The 22,965-nt window shown below is 47.3% G+C and overlaps 1 protein-coding gene across 1 annotated transcript in view; it reads left to right on the plus strand.

The window, feature by feature from the left end:
* The first annotated feature begins 232 nt into the window (after positions 1 to 232).
* Positions 233 to 22,965, plus strand: part of LOC146832966 (adenylate kinase isoenzyme 1-like) — a 518,078-nt gene continuing 495,345 nt past the window's right edge. Inside the window, exon 1 of the mRNA XM_085600031.1 lies at positions 233 to 332. Within this exon, the coding sequence (XP_085456157.1) occupies positions 233 to 332 (100 nt within the window). The remainder of the gene's footprint in view (positions 333 to 22,965) is intronic.

Below are 22,965 nucleotides of genomic sequence, written 5' to 3' on the forward strand. Positions count from 1 at the left end.
CCGGGCCGGCCAACACGTGCAAACCAGAGCGCAAACTGGGGCTGGCAGACCGTGCCATCGTGCTCGCCCTTCAAAATTCGACGTTCCAAGGCACTGCTCCTGACGAACGTAGTGCGCACGCGCTGGTCTAGCTGACGTTCAGTGCACGTGGGATTCACACCAGTCCCTAGAGAGCCTGTGATTGGTCGCGCTTTACACCCTTTCCCGCTCTTTTGTGCTTGCACGCACCTCCATGGGGAACTGTAATGGGAGTGGTAGCGGCCAAGGAGACCAGCGATATCACAGGTCTGGCAGCCCGGTGACGTCACGACGGAGCAGACTGCCCCCACAAGGTAAGGATGGAGGGAAGCCTAAGGTATAGATAAAGAAATTGAGTCGAGTCCTAGGAAATGAGCGGAATATAAGAGGGATGAGTCATTACCCTACTGCATACATGCCACCATTTTAGAGGACGAAAGAGGGACATTCTAAACAAGCATTGAAAATGCAATAGGTCGCGCCTTTGATTAAGTTAAAGCCATTTGCTTTGCTAATGGTATTGTATAGCAAAGCAAATGGCTTTAACTTAATCAAAGGCGATACCTATTGCATTTTTAATGCTTGTTGTTTAGGTGTGCCTGATATCTGTATGCCTTAGCTTGTAATTAAGACACTAGTATTCACTAATCGTCCTTGCACGTTTATTTATTTTACTTGCGGTCACGATAAAACGTTGTTGGATTTACAGCTATTGTTGCTCGTAAAGTATAGACATAGATGTACTACACTTTCTTACAAATGCATTGGAAATACTGCCCCTTTGTCAAAAGTATCCACTATGCAATATTTTGCTATATATACCCTTTAAGCTTACATTTGAAGCAAGATTAATCTTCGGACTTCTTTACATAATATTTTGCAATTACAGCTTCTCTCTGCTAATGCAGTTGATTCAGAAAAAGGGAAAAATATCACAGCTTTCCTACTGTAGTGCGCTCAAGATGTTGCTTCATTGTAGGAATTTCTTCTTCCTAGGATAGTTGCAGGCAACACATACAACATCATTCACTATTACCAAACATTTCTCCTACAAAAAGCCAGACCTAATGGCTTTTCCAAATCGTGTTTTAAAAGTATTTCTAGAACCACAAATCATACTCCATGCACTTCAGTGTGCTCAAATGTAATTACTGTGAAAACATGTAATCTTCCTTTACTCCTTCACGTTCAGCAACAAGATTGTATCTTTCTTTCAATTTTTTTCCAACCCTCAAGAACTAGGAGTCCAAATCTCTTCACAAGTTGTACAGCATGTGCCCTGGTCCATCACTCAAATGGCTGGTCCAGGACACAAGCGGACAACAGTCTACAGCCCTCGTCTACCAGACTTACCAGGGTGCCTATACCATTTAGCCCAGCACGTCCTTTCTGAAACATAGTACAGATATAAAACTAAATACGGTCCAAAGATTCTGCTTTGGCGACCCTATGAAATGAGTAACATCTTCAACAATATTTGTTTCCACATCACTGGTATATTTTGATAAGACTGTGCTTATCTGACATTTGCAAAATTGAGAAAGATAAGAATTTCTGTAGATAAAAATGTTTCCTTTAAGCTTTAGATATTTTAGTGGACGTCTTAAATGGTCACAAAATCCCAAATAGATATATTTGATGTAAAATCGGATATTACACAGACAACAAGCAATACCAGAAAGCTACAGATGGTTGGTCCATCTCCAAATGAGCCAGTGCCACAGTTGCCCGCCAGTACCAGTTATTGACAGATAATTGTGGAGAGTTAGAAATGGCCTTGCCCACCGGTGTACCTTTAGGTAAACAGTGAACTGGAAATAGGACCATCGCCAATCAGGAAATGCAGACTTTAGCTTTGGATCTCATTTGGCAAAACCATTTAGTAGTCTGTATGTGCTGAACCGCATGGCCTATAATCTTGCATTATTGGTTCATCTGCGATATGCAGTACATCATAACACACGCCATAGGACCTATGACTGCACACACTATGTGTGCACAACACAGCTTTCATCAGAGGCCATCTTAATGCATCCATGTCAGACACCAAATAAACACCTATTAACAACACTGCATTTGTGTTTTTTTACAATATGATAAACATACACCCATCCCAGAATCAAACTACAAAATTTGGTACATCTGTGTAATGAATGCAGTTCATTGAAAGGACTGTCAGTTCAGGACCATCGACCATGTGCATATTCCAAAAAAGAAAAAGCAAGCAAGTCTACTGTTCTTGATCATGTAAGTGGCCATGATGGGTGATAGCGGAGGTGTGCGACAGGCATTCACCAGCGTGCCAGGACTTCTCCAAAAAGTCTATTTAAGAAATGTAGTATCACAATTCATCAGAGAGCTGAACACAGATAACTCTGGACACAGATTAAGTACAACAAATATAAATATGGGGTTAATTTGGGCCAGTGATGGCAGGGCTGCTTGTATTGTCACTGCCACTAAAAAGTCTGAACAAGAAACAGGTGCTTTGAAAGTGTAAACACATTATATTAATTTTTAATAACATTTGCCAGGCAGGTCTTATCAGTTTTTCTTTCAAGTTCTAAGTGCACTGCATTGCTATCATAAAACCTAATTCTGCTTCCCTATCTCACATCCCTTCTGCCATTAACCACCGCCTCCTAGACCACATCCTGGCTATCCAGTATAATAATATTTTAAGTTATAGTCGCTCTAGTGAGAGGAAATGTCACAACGATACATTTACTCTCAAGTGCTTCCCGATTCAAGCGTGTACTTTTTACTCACTCAAGCGTCCATTTTCACTAAAGCGTTTTATTATACTGTGTCCTCAGTACATAATTGCCCCAAGAGTCCCAAACATAGGTAAGCAAGCTTTACATTTTTACAGCATTTTGTCCTAAGTGCTGCTAACATTTTATATCCACACTTAGAGTTGCTAATTTACACTGTAACAATAAGAGGGTAATAGCTTTGCATTGTTTCGCTTTTAAAGCTGGCTTTCTCCTGCTGGGTTCCCTTATGTCAATCCCTGCATCAACTTTTAGCAGGCACAGTACTCACAGTGCCACTCCGAATTACTACCACTACTTAGCGTCCATTCTGTTTTCAGAATTTGAATCCCTGACCTCCAGGCAGTCCTGCTGAGTAGTGCATGCACTCTCCTTGAAAGTCTATAAATATTCTGCAGACATGTTGTCGTTCTAAGAACAAGGGGTGTCTGCACAGAAGGGGCCGAGAGGAAGAGACTCTGTACATCACTACAGATTGACACTTCGAAATCCGGAAATCTGATTTTCTTATTAGGAGGCTAACAAAAGGACACTAACTAGATTGAAAACACACATCAAGGCACGGGACAGGGTTGGGCTTCGTACCAGCACCGCCAGTTCAACACTCTAAAAAAAAGAAAGTTAATTCCCATCCTGAAATTGCTGACTACAAAAACAAGATTTCGTATATCCAGTATTAAATCGCCAGTATGTTGCTGGTTATGAGGAAAGCAACCTATGGCAGAAATTTGCTGCCGCCTCTATAAGATCAGGACGTGTATCTGAGCACGTGAGGGAGCTTCGAGCAATGTCAAAATACCACGGTCACCCCGCCCCACACCCCATAAAACAGACTGTACCAGGATGTGTCAGCGGGCAAGGAACCTCTTTAAAGCCGTGTCAAAAAAACATACTGCCGCCCGCCCCTTTATAGCCAATCGTTTACATTATACAGTAAGTGTCTCCAAAAGAGTCTGCAGCACCGGCTCAGAAACTAAAAGGAAAGCATAGTGTTCGCCACCAGCCGACGCCCCCCCTTGCATCTGTTTCAGTGACGCCGACAGACCAATGAGAGAGCTGACTGGCGCATGCTCCAGGCATGAAGCCAGCGTGGTTGCAGAACGCCTGGTGCATGTTCCTTCACGGCTCTCTCTTGAAGACATTTCTTATCAGCTTGTTAAATAATCAAGCTGATAAGAAATGTCTTCACGACAGACGCAAACCAGGCGAGCCAGTCCAGATCAGAGAGAAAGGGCGTACACAGAAAACCCTAATTTCCAATGGCAGGCCACCGTTTAGCATAAACGGTGATGCCGGCCAATGGAAATGAGGGGCGGGGCTTAAAGCCCTCTTCTGAAAGTCCTCTCCTACAAAATCTCTCGCGGAAGCGGAGCAGGGCTTTGCCCTGCAATGCCACGCGAGACCTAAACACGTAATTAGGAGAATGAAAGAAAGCCATTCTTGACTCGGAAAATCTTTATATGTCAGTGGTCGAAGTGCATTTTAAAAAAAAAAGGAAACTGTTGCTGTGCACAATGGGGGACAAGGTGAGTGAGTATGGAGGCAGGGTCAAAGGCGTGGCTAAAAAAACATCTATTTTGTAATTTTTTTGTCTTTCACCTTCAGGTAGCTGTATATAAAATAACGCACACCTTAAATAAAAAATAAATACAAGTTTAGCTAATCAGTGGGGAATGCACCATTTTACTTTATTAAACCTCTATTGTTAATGCACTGCAGATGTCTGTGTCTGTAAAAGAACTGAATCGGGGTTAGAGCAGTGGAGAATAGTTAGGGGCATAACATAGGCCCCTGCAGCGCAGGGCGGACCCAACCTTTCATTGGGCCTCCCAGTTCTCCAGGGGGTCCCCATTCAGTCCAAGGAAAATGAATATCTATGAGATTTGAGAGACCTTGGGGCTCCTCATCACACTTTGCAGGGAAGGCCCATCATTTTGCGTTACACCAGTGAGAAAAATTACTTGTGTATGTTACCTGCCCCCAAAGACAACCTCCTAAACTTGTGCTAAAAGTGCAAAATTAACATCGCAAGAGGAGGACAGGCATGACCTTGCACAAAAGCCATGTGCAGACTTATGCTTGCCTCTTTACCAAAACTTAAGGAAAGCCGCATATCTCGTCTGCCACACGAAATTGGGCTTTGAAAAAGAACTAATGAGTCTGAGATGTGGACTAATACCGTTAAAAGCATATACATTTGGGTGCCTAAATGGTTCCACTAACCATAATTGCAGACTGAGTAATTTAAAGCAGGAATCTTTGATGCATATTGTTTGTATTTGCCCCTGTTTGAAAAGCCTAAGGTGCTTCTGGTTAAAGCCAATGTTTTGTCGTTTGGGCATATATCAATGTAACCAGGCCATCCTTGCTTGCTTGAGTTGTGCAGACACATAGCTTTCAGTTAGATGCGTGAACGAAGCACAGTTTTCAGTTAGATGCGTGAAATTCCTCAGGGCCTCCCGAAAGCTGCTGAATTTAGCCCCTGCAGACAATTAATAGGCCAGCTTGAAAGCTGTCACCAGTCTCCAGTTCCAGAATGGCTACCTATACCTGGGGCTACTGCTCCTTGCAAATTGCACTTTACCTATTAGCCTGCAGACCTACCATGCCACCATGGCTAGTGTTAGTTGGGAAGAGAAGCATCGCAGACTGTGAACGGGTCTTTTTGAACACTGTCACTTGACCATAATTCTTGGTCAGCCATCAAAGCCCGTGGTCATTGCACTTTGCACTTTACCTACCAGTACGTAGTCTTACCTTGTCACCCCGGCTAGGGATCAGTGGGAGAAAGGAGCCCGTGGATAGCTAACGGGGCAGACTGAAACCTGTCACTGGACCATAGACCCAAAACAACCATCTAAGCCCAATGCTACCTGCGTTCTTCATCATGCTCTTTATTCCAAGTTCCTAGTCTTACCATGACACTCTGGCTAGGATCACTGGAGAAGAGGAGCTTTAGGTCTGGGATGAGGGCATGGCCTTGATAGCCCTCTCAGCACTGTACATAGCATCTCAGTCCCAAATGCCTTTTCAGATGCACTGGCACTAATGGCGCACGGTCCCTTCCGCCCCCCCCCCCCCCCCCCCCCGCAACCCATACTTAACATTAACCAAACGCTATCAGTCACTCAGATAGCCCATAAGCCTACACTGTTAAAGGTTTTAGCCTGACCATTGTTGATAGACTCCTTGGCAGCCTTGCACACACACTAGGATATCTGGCGCAGAAGGAGTCCAGAAGCTTTGCTTAATCCTCTCTTCTCTATACATTTTTAAATCCTTTAAACTTAACTTTGAGTCCATTTTTATAGTTTTCCTTGTTGAATGTTTTAACCTGAACGTTCCGTTCGACTCTGTGGCACAATTGTAATACATCATGATTTTATACTGACGGGAAAAGATGAAATTGACTAGGCAGCTGTACTATGTATGGCGTTTTGATAATGTATGCCTTTGTTTTAACAACATTTTTGCTCCATTATCGCTAAGTGCTATGGTTTTAAATACCTAGAAACAAGAAACTTTTGTTACCTATCTGTTATCTTTTTATCCGTGTATGTTTAGTGCTAAGAGGTCCCAGTCTGTGACAGAAAGCACTGTGAATATTTAAGTTATTATTTTAAACTTGCAGCATACACAGTATAAGATAAGGTGTTACAAAATTTGCAAAAAATGTTAAGATAAAAAAAGTGCTTCCAAAATATAGATTTTAGTAATACACAGACTGCACATAGTGCAATTTTTTTTATAACTGTCCTTTAAAAGCTCCCTTACAATACCACTCAAAGAGAATAAATGTGTGTCATCAGGAAGTGTCCAGTGGGGGCGTGGCCGAGCCAGCCAAGATGGCGGACTCCTCTCTCTGAAGCTCCGGCTCGGCGGCCCGTGTAATGGACAGTCCTACCTGCCCTGGGCGTCCACCGACCCTGTAAAGTGACGGACAGTGCCCAACAACGGTGGCGACACTCCTGACCGGCGTCGGACCCCTGAGATCGGGGCTGGAGCGGTGCCGGGAGCCCGGCGCGTGGACGCAAGCAGACCGCACACAAAATGGCGGACAGGCTGGAAAGGAGAGACGGCGAGACTGAGGCACCGAGGCGACCCAGGAGCCGAGATTGACCCGGCTGGTGGTCGCAGCAGCCCATGTGAGTGCCCAGCGACGGTGGGGCCGGGGCAGGCTCCGAGGGGACAACCCGGGAGCTCCAGCGGCTCCAAGAGTGGAAAGGCGGGAGAGCGCGGATCCCCCCAGTGATTGCGCAACGGGGGAAGCTGCGCTGGATAATCGCCGGAGAGCTGACCCCCCCCATGCGCTGTCAAGAAGCGGAGCGGTGAGCAGGGGTGAGGAGGAACAGCCCGCTATCCTCGAAGACCCGAAACGGGAGTCCCGGTCTACGACCTAAGAGGACGCCGGTGACCGACCGGCAGGAGATGCGCGACGCCCTGGACGGGGACACCAGCGGAAAAGAGAGGTGAGCCCTAGAAGCGCACAATAGCTGGGTTGGCCCAATCGTGCACACCCCATCGACTCAGAGGGACTGGCGGACCAGAGAATGTGGGGAGTCCTTGGGGCCGGCGGCGCTAGTGCAGCGAGATCGGACGGGCTGCGGAGGACCAGCCGAGGACTGGCCCACCCGTGCACGCCTCCCCGACACTGAGGGACCGGCGGGCCAGGGAATACGAGGAGTCTCTGAGGCCGGCGGCGCTAGCGCAACGAGACCAGACGGGCTGTGGAGGGCCAACCGGGGGCGTGTGACTCGACGGGGGAATCCCTGAGCCTCAAAGAGACAAACTTGGTTGTCTTTCCTGGAGACCAGCAATCACGGACCACGCACCTCCACACGAAAAACAGAGCAGGCCCCAGAATATCGTGAAATGACCGACGTCCCGTGAGCCAGGTATGTCCACGAGCTGAGGATTACGGGGGGTGCCTTCTAAAGGAGCGGTGGGACGTGGCCCGAAGGTGACAGCTCCCTGGAGTGACGCAACTACGGGGCCAGTCAGAGTGTGGACACCGGTGAGCGGACATATCCGCCTGCGCGGGGAGCGTCCCCCACCCCCCGCATAATGGGCCGTCAAAAAACCGCAGGGATGCCGCCAGCCCCACACCAGCCCAGAACAACCGAGCCAACGCCGGCGAGACCCCCTCACGGCACCGAGCCCGTCAAGGAAGACCCCACATCCAAGAAACTGGACCAGGTTCTGGCAGCCATTGAACAATCCCGAGTGGCAATGGAGGGGAGGTTTGGCGAGTTGGCGTCAGACCTGGGCCTCCTACGCGATGACCACAGGAAGTTAGCGGACAAGGTCGCGCAGGGTGCGCACTCTCTCCAAACACTGGAACCACAGGTGCAGAAACATAACAACACGCTCCAAGACCTACTGACTCGGATAAAGGCTCTGGAGAATAAGACAGATGACCTAGAAGGGCGTTCCAGACGGAGCAATATCCGAATCATGAATTTGCCGGAAGGAATCGAAGGACCCAATCCGGTCAAATACATCTCAGATTGGATTGCCACATTCACGCCCGCAGACACTCTCACCGCGTTTTTCTCCGTGGAAAGAGCCCACAGGGTGCCAGCCCGCAGGCCACAACCGGGCATGCCCCCGCGACCTTTCTTTCTGAAACTCCTTCATTATCAGGACTGGGACGCTATCCTCCGGGCAGCCAGACAGCGGGGACGACTGCAGTTAGAGGACAAACAAGTTATGTTGTTCCCTGACTACTCCCGTGCGGTCCAGCAGCAACGGGCCACCTTCCTGGCGGTGAAGCGCGCCCTGCGCCTGAAAAACATCCAATATGCGCTCCTCTTCCCGGCCCGCCTCAGGATCACCTATGGAGGGGAGGCGCACTTCTTCACGGACCCGGGAGAAGCGGCGTCATGGGTGGAACAGCACGCACAGCAATCCGGGGATGGCCCCGGCCCTCGCCCGAAAATGACACCTGGGCGCCTGGGCCGCCGGACCCGGAAGACCCCCTCCGCGACGATTAGCGTGCGGACCGGAACTACCACCGCCAGCTCCCCGGACCTCGCACAGATTATCGCGGAACGTCGGAGGGCCCTCCAGGCGGTGGCCACCCTGAGTCCCCAGGACAAAGGATCGGACTCGGAGCGTGGCCCTCACATCTTTAGCTCGGATGACGAACAGAGTGCAACGCCGGGATCGCGGGAGGGCTCGTTGACCCCCCCTGTGGTGACCCCCCAAACAGCGGACACACTCATTTGACAAGAGACCCACAGAGCGGGTCGGCAACGAAGCGAGCACGCACGGTCCTACAGACCGCATGGAACAGAACAACCACTGAGCCCAACACCGGGCAGGACATTTATTGACATCAACGATACACGGGCAGCCGCCAGAGCGGGAGCTGGCAGCCGCCAGATCCACTACCCCCATGGTTACGAACTAAAGTTACACTACAGCAACCAGTTTGGGCTCATCGCTTTGCACGATGCGCCCCCAGCATTGGGACTGTTTCCCACCGTTGTTGCAGTTCACCCCCCTACCCTATGTGTTCCCTCCCCACCACTCCCGAAGCGGGCAAGGCAACCCTTATGGACGATGTGGTACGCAAACAGAAGGTAGGAGACGGGCGGGTCAGACGGGGCGACTGTGGCTTCCACAATACAACACGGACGTATTCACATGACTTCCCACAACACGTCTCACAACTCCTCTAACACGGACATAAAATTCCTAACACTTAATGTCCGGGGAATGCATACCGCCCGCAAGCGATATTCAGTTTATGCCTACATCAAGAGACAAAAGGCCCAGGTAGCGCTCTTACAAGAAACGCATCTGACGGCGAGGGAGGCAGACCGGCTACAGAAAAAGTGGCGAGGCATAATATGTGCCACGACCTACTCTGCATTCGCTAGGGGCGCGCTAGTTTGGATCCGACCGGGGGTGCCGTTTAAGGAACAGAGCAGACTTGTAGACAGGGAGGGCCGCTATGCAATATTGACGGGACTATTAGAGGGTCAGCAACTACTGATAGGGAGCATATACGCCCCCAACATAGAACAGGAAGGATACTGGGGCAACTTACACACGCACTGGCTCACCACACATCGGTCCCATGGCTCTTGGGAGGGGATTACAACTGCACCCTAGACCCACACCTGGATCGCTCACACCCCCCACCAACCCACTCATCAGCATACAAGCAGGCCGCAGACCTCCGCAGCTGGGCGGACAGATGGGGACTAGCAGACATCTGGAGAACTCGCCATCCTCTCACGAAACTGTACTCCTTTCATTCGATCCCACACGATTTGAGGGTCCGTCTCGATAGATTCCTCTGCTCAATGTCGCTCCTACCCTTAGTACAGGAGTCGGACTACCTAGGCAGAATAGTGTCGGACCACGATGCGCATACAGCAGTTCTCCGGTGGAGACCCCCTCACCCCCCGATCCCCACGTGGAGGATGCCCCGGGAATGCCTCACAGACCCGGTCTTCCGCCAAAATCTTGAAGACTATATGCAGGGCCACTTTAGACAGAACGACGGCACGGCATCCACGCGGTCCACTGAATGGGACGCATTTAAGGTGAGCGCTAGGGGCCACTGCATTCAGCAAGTAATCGGGGTCAGGAGAGTGTTGGACAGGACATTGCAGGGGGCGGAAACCCAGCTCGCGGAACTCTCCAAGAGGGCGGATCAGGGAGACGCCACTGCGGCGCAACAAGCAGCGGCCAAATCCTCCCACGCAACGGCGCTGCGAGACTTGCGCAAATATAACTTTCGGGCATACGCGACGCGGACACACAAAGAGGGTAACAGGGCGGGATCTCTCCTGGCCTGGCTGGCCAGACAGGACGCAGCACCACACCCAATCACAGAACTCCGGGCACCGGACGGGCAACTCAAAAGTTCACAGACGGATATCCTACACATCTTCCAAGCATACTACGCGGCCCTGTACCGGTCCCCACGGGTTAGACCCTTGGGAGACCTCATCGGTTTCCTAGACGGTTCGTCCCTGCCCACGATCCCCCCTGCGGTCGGGAAGGACCTAGACAAAAAACTCAAACCGACAGATGTAAAGCAAGCGATTAGAGCCCTAGCGCGCGGGAAGGCGCCCGGCACGGACGGCTTCCCGATTGAATACTACCACACGTTCGTGACACTGCTGGCGCCACGACTGGTCTCCATATACGAAGAGGCAGTAGCCCGCAAAATACTCCCGGAATCGATGCGAACGTCGATAGTGGTGACTTTCTTGAAGCCGCACTGAGATCCCGTGCTCCCGGCTTCCTACCGACCAATAACGCTCCTGAACACAGATTGCAAGATCCTAGGGAAAGTCTTGGCAGACCGCTATAGTCAAATACTCCCCACACTGGTACATACGGACCAATGAGGATTCGTTCCCCGGCGTAACACCTCACACAATTTGCGCCGCCTCTTTCACATCCAGGATCAGACGAAAGAACATTATCCACGGGCGGCGTGTCTGGTCCTGGATCTGGAGAAGGCGTTTGATACCCTACTGTGGCCTTACCTATTCGAGGTCCTGAGGCACATGGGCGTCGGGCCTACGCTGCTGGCCTACACTCAGCTGCTATACGGGGGCCTCACCTCCAGAGTGCGACTCGGCAGACTGGTATCGGCGCCATTCACGGTGACTCGTGGGACCAGGCAGGGATGCCCTCTCTCCCCTCTCCTCTTTGCCCTGGTGATGGAACCCCTGGCCATAAGGCTGTGGCGGGAGGGGGAGGCGTGGGGGATACCCATAGCGGACGTCACCCACTGTGTGTCATTATACGCAGACGATCTACTGATATACGTCCGCAATACATCAGCCGACCTCACGTCAATCTGGACAACACTAAGGGAATACGAGGAAATATCGGGACTCAAAGTCAACTGGGAAAAATCATCCATTTTCCCTTTGGGCACCCACGCGGCACCCCTGGAGATCACGCTGGGCGATCGGACGCTGGGGTGGGATGGGACGGCCCCCAGATACCTGGGGGTACGCCTATACCACTCCCCAGGGACCTCTTCGAAGGAAACCACCGAGGGGCACTAACGAGCCTGCGTTCGGCGGTGGGGTTTTGGAAGACGCTACCATTAGCACCTATAGGGCGAGTTGCTCTAGCAAAAATGATCATGGTCCCCAGAATGCTCTACTACTTTGCAAACCTCCCAGTCATCCCGCCGCGTTCTTTCTTTCGGGAACTTGACACGCTGTTGACAGCCCTGAAATGGGGGGGCGGCCGACATAGAGTAGCGCTGCGCACGCTGTACCTCCCCACGACAGCCGGAGGCCTGGGAGCGCCGTCCTTCGAGTCGTACTTCCTCGCGGCGCAGCTCCAGTGGCTGTCCCACTGGGCGGCGGAGCGACACGTAGGGGAGACGATCACGGAGGGAGGCAGACTGCCTCTGCCGACGATCCGCAGACTGCTCATGCCGGGTTCTAAACCGACGCGCACGCACCCGCTTCAGGTTGCTATAGCGCGCAAATGCATGATGAGGATCCACCGTATGTCAAAGGACCAGCCACTTTATTCCCCTCTACTCCCCCTTGTGGGATTCCCCCAACGGGATGGGCACTACACCGCGAGGGCCCTCCAAGTGTGGATGGACCATGGGATCACAGAGGTGGAAGCGCTGTTCCAGGAGGGACAACTGAGGACGTACGCACAACTGATGGAGTGGTATGACCTTCCGCAGGGGAAATTCTTGAAACATAGACAATTGCTGGAAAGTGGCGGCCGCTTCTGGCACCCGCAAGACAGGGAACCCCCGACGCATCCGGTGTTACACACAGTGCTGCGGATGGGAGCAGGCAGCCACCACATCACCTGGCTTTATAAAGCGATCCGGGAGCTAACGGACGTATCCCTGGACAAACTTCGGGAAACGTGGGAAGACGACGCAGGCAGAGTATTTAATGATGCGGAATGGCATAAGGCCCTGGAGTCCCCCAAAAAGGTGTCCAGGAACGCGCGATTCAAAAATATTCAATTCAACATCCTACACCGGGCATACCTCACTCCGGACAAACTCCACCGGTTTTACCCCGATACACGCTTCGAATGTCCCCGCTGCCGTCAAGTGAACGCCGATTTCAAACATATGTTTTGGGCCTGTCCTTCCATACAACGTTTCTGGGGAGGAATACACCGAGCCGTTCGAGCTACGACTGACATCCAGACCGCCTCCACCTGGGAGGAATGTGCGCTGGGAATAACCCCAAGGAGGAAATACGCGAGGACACAAAGGAAGTTTATTTCCTTGGCCATTCTCCTCGCGAAGAGAAACATAGCAATGCATTGGAGGGCCCCAGAGGGACCGTCCGGTCCGGCATGGGTGGGTGCGGTGCTTAAATGGGGAGCAGCAGAGGAGGAGCTGCTACGAGAGGAGGAGGCGAAGGGCGCTCGCAAATGCCCGATTTCCATGGAGTGGGCGCAGCTCCTCATCCTTTTTAAGCAAACATGCGCGACGGGGGAAGCCCCGGACATGACACAACCCATCCCCCAGGACTCGCCGGCCTCCCCCGACCACCCCGGATCGGCGGAGGACACAGGCAACCCATAAGACAAGTAGCCTACCTTGACATGCGAGCGAATATGGACTCAGCCCCCCGCTACGCGGCGGACGGTGGGCCCGCCCCCCCCCCTCCTGGCGACGAACCCCAGAGCACACCGCATGTCAGTACCACCAGTCCATACATAATCTACCACGGAACCCTCTCACTCGCCGATCCCGCTCCCCTCTTCCCCCTCCCACCCTTCACACACTGACTCCTTCCCTCCCCCGCCCTACCCAGTTTCTGGGCCTTACTCCCACCCAAAGGCCCTTCCCAAGCCGCCCGTAGGCAGCAATAGCCCCAGTTGGTGGTTTACAAGCTGAGGTCCTAGCTACATGACATGATAAGGGAATCAGGGACGGAAGAGACCACTGCACTGACCTAGCTAGGGAGGTAAGGTTGACCCTGCTCGTGCCGGAAGTTGCAGGCACTATCAGGATGATAAGCAGGGGAGCCTGATAGGACCGACCTATAGAGGGTAGATCCTTCGAGCCCTCTCAGAAGATCTCAACAATCAATGGACTGCAGCATCCACACACTATAACTTACGAAAAGGTCCATGAAGTTCTGGGACAATGATTAACGCTTTTACCAGTGAATGTTTCTTGTGATGCAATGTAACGTATGCAAAACCCTAATAAAAACATGTCAATTAAAAAAATCAGGAAGTGTCCAGTGATTCCATAAATTAAAGCCAACAACGCTTCCAGGCACCGTTTACATTTGCAGATTGATCAGTTGCGCACATTTATATTTTTTTCAGGTGCGCAAGTGCCCTGGCAAGAATGCTTGTTTGATTGTCTTCACCTCCCTCAGTTTTACAGCACAGGAGACTAGACTTCCTGCTTTAGACTGCAGCTGAAGCATTTTAAATGTCAGAATATACCGCCCTGGGCCTGTCTTTTCACAAAAAATAGGGAAACTGTTTACCTTGAATTAAAAAAGTATGGACACAACATGCCCCTCTGATCCCGCCCACTTCGACCACTGTCTCTAATGTATATGTTTCTGTGAGCATGAGGATGTAATGTAGTGATGTTTTTCCTGGGTGTGCTTCCCTCCATGTTGCCCATCCTAAAACATCTGATTCTCATGAACATCTCCCCATTTTCCTTTGAATCTTTTGAAAGTCAAGAGTGGCAAGATCCTGAGTGATGATGCTAAAGTGCCTTTAGTAAACAATAGCCATCTCACTATACTTGTGGTTCTGTTTTCGCTTTCTTGATTCTTGCTTCAATACAAAAAATTGTAACATATTTTATTGGGTTTTACAGAACAAGTAAGACCGGAGAAGTGAATAAATACATTGCGTACATAAGGCATATGTTACGAGGTAACACATAGTATGGAACAGTGGGTGTACATACATTATGGTAACCAAGTACAGATCAGCATCGTGTGCGGTAGCCATAAGATATTCAACAGAGTATATCCATACATTGATAGCTGTGTCTACATAGCAAACCCTGTTTAACAACTGAACTGTGAATGCGACCTCCCCTCCCCCCCAGCAAATGGCTGTGTCTATAAATTGTTGAGTAAAAAGGTGTCCAACCATATAGCATTTGTTATGTAGTGTGTATGGTTAACTATGTTGTCGCATTATGCAGGGGGCATTCATGTGGTAACATCTTCCAGTGCCTATCTACTTCTACAGTTACGTGTACTGCCTGTAGAAGTATGGTATTGTGCACTATTAGAATTTGTGTTGAGACTTATCCCCAGGCCTCGTCCTTCTGGGAGGTAGTAGCCGTGGTTATTAGGCTGCGAACATATCTAACACTTTGAGGGATTCCAGGAGGAGGTCCCAGCTCATGGCAATGGGCTTTTTCCGTAGCCCACGATCCTCTTCTCTATGTAATGCTCAACTTTCCGCTAACCCCCTTTTCTCCACTTTTTCCTTCCAGGTGAGCAAAAAAGGTGGAGTTGCAGATTACTGCCTCCTAGTTATGATTCGTTTTTCTAGTATGAGCACTAAGTCTGCGAATTTTGTTTGCACTTTATAGCCTTTCGACCATGCTTAGAGACCTAGAAGGCAGCTCTCGCCGTTTGTCATGTGTTCCCTCCGACCACCTCCCTTAATTCCGCAGCAGTCTGTGCCCAGTATGTGGAGAGGGTAGGGCAGGCCCACAACATATGCAGTAAATCATCGTCTTGTTCAGGACCTCGTGGACATACCGCTGCAAGAGCAGTAAGCATTGAATATAGTCTATGTGGTGTAATGTATGCTCGCTGTACTATCATATATTGTATGAATTTGAATCGTGAATTGTGTGAGATACGTTTCGGATAATTCGAGGAGGAAGCTCCATTCCTTATCCAGAAAGGCCCTACCCATATCCATTTCCCATTTAACCTGTATTGACAGCAGGGGCGATGATAAGTGTGTTTGTCTGCCTCGGTAAAACCATTGTATTAGATGTTTGTCAGTGCCCATTAAATATATTGAGTGAACTAGCGTGTGTGTTGTGGGTTCAGTCCCGTCTGGGGCCCAGTGCCGTTTGACGTATTGCAGAAGTTTTGCGTGTGTTAAGAACAGAGTATCCGTGAGTCCCTGTTAGTTTATGAAGTCGGTATGATTAAGTAGTGTCCCATCTCCAAACCGTGGGCCTATAGTAGTCACGCCTGCTTTTTCCCATGTGGACAGCCTAAGTTGTGTAATGTGCCTGTAGGAGTAGGAAGACCCATAAGTTGTATGTTAGGGGCATATGGAGCAATCAGAGCAGTGTACTTCAAGGCTGATTGCCACCTTGAGCAGCAGTGGAGCCCTGGCTCAAGTTCGTACCTCAGGGCACAGTAATTTGCGTAATGCATCCTGGGCTATCATCCAGGGCGTGTAAGCTATTTCATGCATATTGCAGCCTGCTAGCCAATAAGAAAGACATTGTTGCTGGCCTGCCAAGCAGTAAGCCCTGAAGTTCGACATCTCCATACCCCCAGCGTCCGACGGTAGCTGCAATTTTGCTAGGCTGATATGTCGACGACCCTTACCCTATATCAGGTCTACTAGCAAAGTGTTCAGCATTTTGAACTTTGTCAGGATTACTAAAGGCAGATTGGTGAAAATTAAAGAATGCACAGCACCATTACCATTTTAGAAATAGCAAGGTGCCCGCTACTAAAGCGGGAGTGAGGTCCAAAAGGTGGTTTGGGGACTTAAAGAGGTGAATCTTTTTGGAGGTTCCTTTCCAGGAGATCCCATGGGTCCCCATACACCTGGATTCCCAAGTATTTAAATGTACCCAGAGCCACATTGATCTCCACTGTTCCAAAGGGGATTGTTTGTATTTGAGAGTCACCCTTGAAGGAGAATGCATGGGATTTACCAATGTTGATAGCCAGCCCGGAAATGGACTTGATTTGCGAAAAGATGTGGGCTATGGTTAGTAAATTTTCTTGGAGATCTCTGGTGTATATGATTATGTCATCTACATATAGTGCATGGGTCGTAGGTCCATTGGGGACACCCCAGTCTTGAGAACTACGGTGTAACTTCTACTGGGGTTGAAAAATCCCCAAAATGTTACTAGACCTGCAGGTCTAGTGACTTAAATAATCTACTCAACCTAATTATAATGCTCTTGACTCATAAACTGGTTTCACATTATGCGATCCTGGGCAAGTTTTTTCATTCACTGAGACGCCATTTTCTTCTTTATCACATAAGAGAGCACCTTCAAATATGCTTATTCAGCACGTCTGCTGTACAGAAAACGCTTTTCTTTGATTTAATAGACTAAACATTAGCTCCAAATAGAATGAAAATCTAGCCACATATAAGATACACTTGACTGCAGACTTGCCTCTTAATTCATTAAATGCATTGTCATCAGGGCTTGGCCAGGAATTTCTCTTACATCATGTTTAAAAACTATCACTTTTAATAAATAGTGTGAAACATAAGTACCTCCCATGTTGAAATGATTAGGGCACTGGAATTATTATCACTTGACTAGTCCGATATTGTTTAGTCTAGAGATCACAAGAAAGAGATCAAAGTTACAGGGTTCACAATATCAAGCAGACAGACTCTATTACACCCTGAAGAAATTAGATCTCATTTTACCAGCCCTCACAGAATTTCATTAGCTTCCAGTCGCGTATAAAGTACTTCTGTGTGTCTTACATAAAGCAGGAGACCAACAGGCTGTGTTTAATTTATCATAAACAGGAAAAAGAGAGAGAGAGAAAATACTCGCTCGTCTTTCCATCACTATATCAATCAAACAAGAGCGAGTTCTTTCTTTACATAACATGTGACCCTTTGGAGTCTCTCACAGAAATGCAGAGGGGAACCTTCAGAGTCTTAAAAAGAACTCCCTCTCACCAATCTATTTGGTGACATGCTTCATCACTGGGTTTCCCACCCTGGAAGCCAAAGGCCTCCAAGCTGCGCTTTGACACCTGATTACAGCGGCGCTGGTTGTTTTTTTGAGTGAAGTGAAAAGGTGCAAGTGACTTAAAATTTACTCAAGGTCACCCACTAAAAATATATTTTAATCTTGATGATCTTTGGAAAGTTTAAAATCAGTGTGTGCTTTAGACAATATTAATCAGAGAGACATTGTGGGTAGGTAAACATATTTTATAGAGCACAGGCAGTACCCAAGTGGGCGCATATTAGGTCGTGCACTATGTTCCATACATGCTGGAACCTCCAGCAACAAATATAATTTATCCACCACATTCTAATCATGCCATGGGAACAGCGTAGACACCGCCCTACAGTGTAAGTGATGGATGGGTGACATATTTATACATTGTACAAAAATGGAGAAGAAACTGAAATAAAACCTAATTTTTGTGTAGTACCACTGCACAACATGTATCGCTTTGAGGGGGTGGACCCTGTAGTCAAACGCTAAAAAAACTAAACAAATATATATATATATCCGATTACCACTCAAAGGTGCATTGCGGCACCGAAAGGAGAGACGGACAACTGTTCTTGCGCTGATACTGCCAGCCGCAGTAACGATTTATTAATTCATCGGCCTAGTGCAAAACGTGAATAGACGCGTTTCGGCCAACTCGGTGGCCTTGCTCACATGAGCGAGTTGCAAGGAAGTGACATATATATACACAGTGACTAAGAGCCTCATGATTGGTTACCCACTGGCTGCATAGACATAGAAAAAATACTTTATAACGTTGCACCATTATTATAATGTTCGTTAGTTCCTTCAGGTAAAATAATAATTACAGATGTATAATCTGACCACAATGCATTGATATCATTAACATACAGAAAATACTGTTAAAACAGTAGTGTGATAAACGACTTTAGGGATATGCCGTTTTAACCCAATTTCATAGTTATTGGTAATCTAAGGACAGTCTATTTGGATTTGGTTATTATGCAAACTCTATAATATTATAGAACTTAACATTACCGTCGCCCCCTTTGAACAGAGCGTACAGTGACCAATGACTCTGCACAAATGCATCCTATTACCACACGGCCTAAACTATACGTGATAAGTAGTCAAATCGACATAAAAAACATTCATTGCACACTAATGAGTCCTATTGCATTTGATGTTAAAATGATAGTACAAATACTTTATATTGGTGATAATTAATCGGTAATGTATTGCTTCAACAAAGGAACTATATTATGCAGAATGTGCACGATCTCCTTAAAAAATGCCTAACGCAATCCATAAGCTCATTAGTGCAAAATAGTCACTATAAAGTGCAATAAAAAACCAGTGTTTCTTATTATAAAAGAAAAATAAGAAAAATTACCTATGAGAGAAGGCAGCGTACTTGTCTATTCAGGAATTAAATGTAGATATATACATGGTTCAATGAGTACAGTAATTAGAGAACATTAGAACACAAAACAGCAGTGAAACATCACAGTGTATACCCTGTTGGATGAAACAATGTGTACTAAATACATCCGTAGATCAGCCTTTCTGGAGAAATTGAGGGCTAAACAGAGACTGCTCGGACTTTCGATGTACCCGGCTAAACATAGTTAAAGATAGTGGTGTAAGTCTTCACACAAATTAAGGCCCCTGGGAGCCTTGGTGTCAAGCTCAATTATGTATTTGGTCTCTAGTTGCCTGAGATGTTTTTCGCGGTTGCCGCCTCGTTTGTTAGCGGGAACATTGTCAATAACATAATATTGGAGCACATTAAGTTTGTTGTCATGTTCCAATTTAATATGTTGGGCCACGGGATATGTGGGATCAGAATTTACTGTTGCACGTAAATGTTGCAGGATTCGTACATACACCTGCAGCTTCGTGCTGCCTACATAACGTAATCCGCAAATACATTGGAGGATATACACTGCATAATCAGTGCGGCAAGTATAATGCCCCCTTAAGTTAATGGGGACATCAGAGAAAGGAGTACAATAGGTTTTAGTATTAACTCCGAACTTGCACGCACGGCATGAACTGCATTTGTAAAAACCTCTTTTGGGAGAAAGCCATGCACTTTTAATGTCTAGTTCAGGACTAGTTTTAACTAAGTCACTACGCATTGAATGTGCCTTGCGATATGTGAAGTTAGGCTTTTTAGGCACTGTTTGTAAAAGTACCGCATCAGTCAGGACTATAGGCCACTGGGAATTAATAATAGTTCGTATGGCGTTTGCTTGCCTGCTATAGGTTGAAACAAATCTACAGGTAGCATTACCTACATTATCATCACTATCATCATTAGAAATGTGACCCAAAGAGGATATAGTATTGGCAGTAGTTCCAGATTTTGTTTGTAATAATGCCTGTCTGTCTTTGTTGTTTGCCTTCCTTTGGGCTATATCAAGTGTTTTGGCATTGTATCCTCTTTCTAGGAACCTAATCTTTGCTGCTCCTTGTGCTATTTGCAATTTTTCACTTGTGCTACAAGCTCTACGAATTCTCAAAAACTCCCCATAGGGAAGACTGGAGATCGTATGATGGGGGTGAAAGCTGGTGGCATGAAGTAAAGTGTTGCCCGCCGTGGACTTTCTAAACAGGCATGTCTCGATTGAATCATTGTGTATATATATTGTGAGATCTAAAAAATTCACTGTTACGGGATCAATGTGTGAAATAAAGTTCAAATTTAAGTTGTTACAATTAATCGCATTGATGAAATCATTGGCCTAAGAAGATGTACCCTTCCAAATAATAAATACATCATCGATATATCTCCACATTGTTACCACATGCTCTTCATACAATGCCTTGTGGCATACCTTTAGGATATGCTCCTCCCACCAGCCTACATGCAAGCATGGATAGCTGGGAGAGAAGCATGCCCCCATAGCCACGCCCTGCTTCTGTCTGTAGATCTTACCGTCAAACATAAACATGTTATTGTGCAGAGACCAGTGGATCATTTTCTCTAAAACCGCATTGTGTCGATACATCGAAATACATCGGTTCTTTAGAAAATGATTGACTGCATTAAGACCATCACTGTGTCTTATGCTTGTATACAAGGCCGTAATGTCTAGGGTCAACAACATATATTCACTAGACCATTTTATGGAATTCAATTTGAGCAGAAAGTCTTTAGTGTCTCTGATATATGAGGGTAATCTAACAACATGTTCTTGTAGAAAATGATCCACATATCGTGATGTGTTTTCGAAGACGCTATCTTTAGCAGAAATAATAGGACGTCCAGGAACTGGATCAATTTGTTTGTGGACCTTGGGAATAAGATATATATATATATATATATATATATATATATATATATATATATATATATGTATATGTATGTATATGTATATATATATATATATATATATATATATACACACATACAGTGTTGGTTATTTATCAGATCCAGATCTGTAATCAGACCATTTATTACCATGGGAGCCCTCATTCCCCCTCACTTACTTCGTCAAGGGGTTTCACCCTCTGATACACCTAAAGATCATCCTAGTAAGGTCCGTATGTTAATCTGGACCTGGGTGTCGAGGCTTTTAAATACCATGTATTCCTGACCTGCACTGTATCCGGAAATGCGCAGGCAATATTTTTGATAGGATAATTGTTTACACGTGCCTCCATTGTGATTGGGCCTCTGGTGGAGGTCTCGCTTTTAGCAGCACGTATCGCAGCTGTGCTAAGTTTAATAGCCCTCACGAGCGGTGTGCAGATACTGATTGGGCACCGAGGCATTGTCGTCACTTATGGCTCATTTCATTGGATGCCCCCACGTAGGTTAGGTGCAACATGATTGAGCACGGGGGAGATGAGTTGCAACCTGAGGCACGTTTCCCGCGGCTCCATGAAACACCCCAGTGCGTGGAAGGCATGTGTGATCATGACAGCTTATCGGGAGTCTGGAGGAAGTCCTGCCCTCCAGCCCCAACTTCAATGGAGAAGTCCCGCCCTGTGCTACACAGGGCATTAGTGTTTATGGTTCTAGTTGTCTGTGGCCGCCATTGTGAAATGGCTATCCATGTCTATAGATATAATACAGTGCTGCCACTATTAGGATCATGAGCGTCACGGTGCCTTAATGTGTTTAAAAAGAGAGTGAGGAATATTCTTCCTATTGATTTTTCAGTAATTTATGTTTTTAGTTTAGTTTAGTTTAGTTGTAGAAAAAAGCTTAGAAATCCTTTGGGCTTTTTATGATTATTGTTCCACTTGAGTAAATTAGGACAAGCAGAGATATAAAAATATATTTTCCAGTTCTTAATTTTTTGTATATGGGCATGGCCCTCGTGATGAGAGGTGTTCTATCTACGTATCCTAGTTTAGCCATTATCATGCCTTGTGTAGAGTCGAGCATCCAGAACCTAGAGTGGAGACAGAGTATCACTTATGTCTTTGGCTGTACTATTGTTAATGGGGTAATAGGGTTGCAACTCATGTGTTGCATGTACCCTCATATGGTGCAGGTGCCCTCATGAGGAGATTTCTATTCCTGATCTTGACAGAATTCAGTGAGTAGGAAATCAGGTGAAGAAGATCCCTGGCATTAACATCGTTGTGATACAGTGTGCCTGGGGATATTGACATTTATTCCTTCCTAATTGGTCGATATACACTAAATTAATCTTTGCTCTGTTTCCATTAGTACACCCTCTGTATTTGAGATATGGTCCATTTGTTCAATTCCTACCCATCTCATGTCGTTGGTGTTGTGCCCAGTTCTCAGAAAGTGATCTGTCATCTTTGTGGTGTTTTTCTTGCATTGAATGTTATTGCGGTGCTCACAGTTCCGTGTCTTCGCCTTTCTCTTGGTCATCCCCACGTGACGAAGATTACAGGGGCAAGGTATGCGATACACCATGTTGGAGGAATTGCAATTAGTATGTTTTCTTAGCGTCCATACTTTGCCCGGTTCTAGATTTAGAGACTTAGTCACGCTTGTGAGATGGCACACACTAATTCCTGCAGGCATAGTGGCCTGTCACTTCTGGTCGGCCCCATCTACTCAAAACATTGGTCCTTGTTTGGGTGTTTTTCTTCAGGGGGTATGTGGACACGGGGCTGTCTTTAAGGCTCCTTGCTCTTTTGAAGGAAGAGTGTTTTCTCACAATTTAGGTTTCCTGTGTGGAGGATCCTCCATTGTTTGTTGGTGCATGTTTTACAGATGTTTTGCTCGGTGATTGACAATATATCGCCCTCACATTATAAAGTTCATGAATTTATTCCCACTAA

The sequence above is a fragment of the Triturus cristatus genome, chromosome 4_2, assembly GCF_964204655.1.
Source record: "Triturus cristatus chromosome 4_2, aTriCri1.1, whole genome shotgun sequence".
In the NCBI taxonomy this organism is placed as follows: Eukaryota; Metazoa; Chordata; class Amphibia; order Caudata; family Salamandridae; genus Triturus; species Triturus cristatus.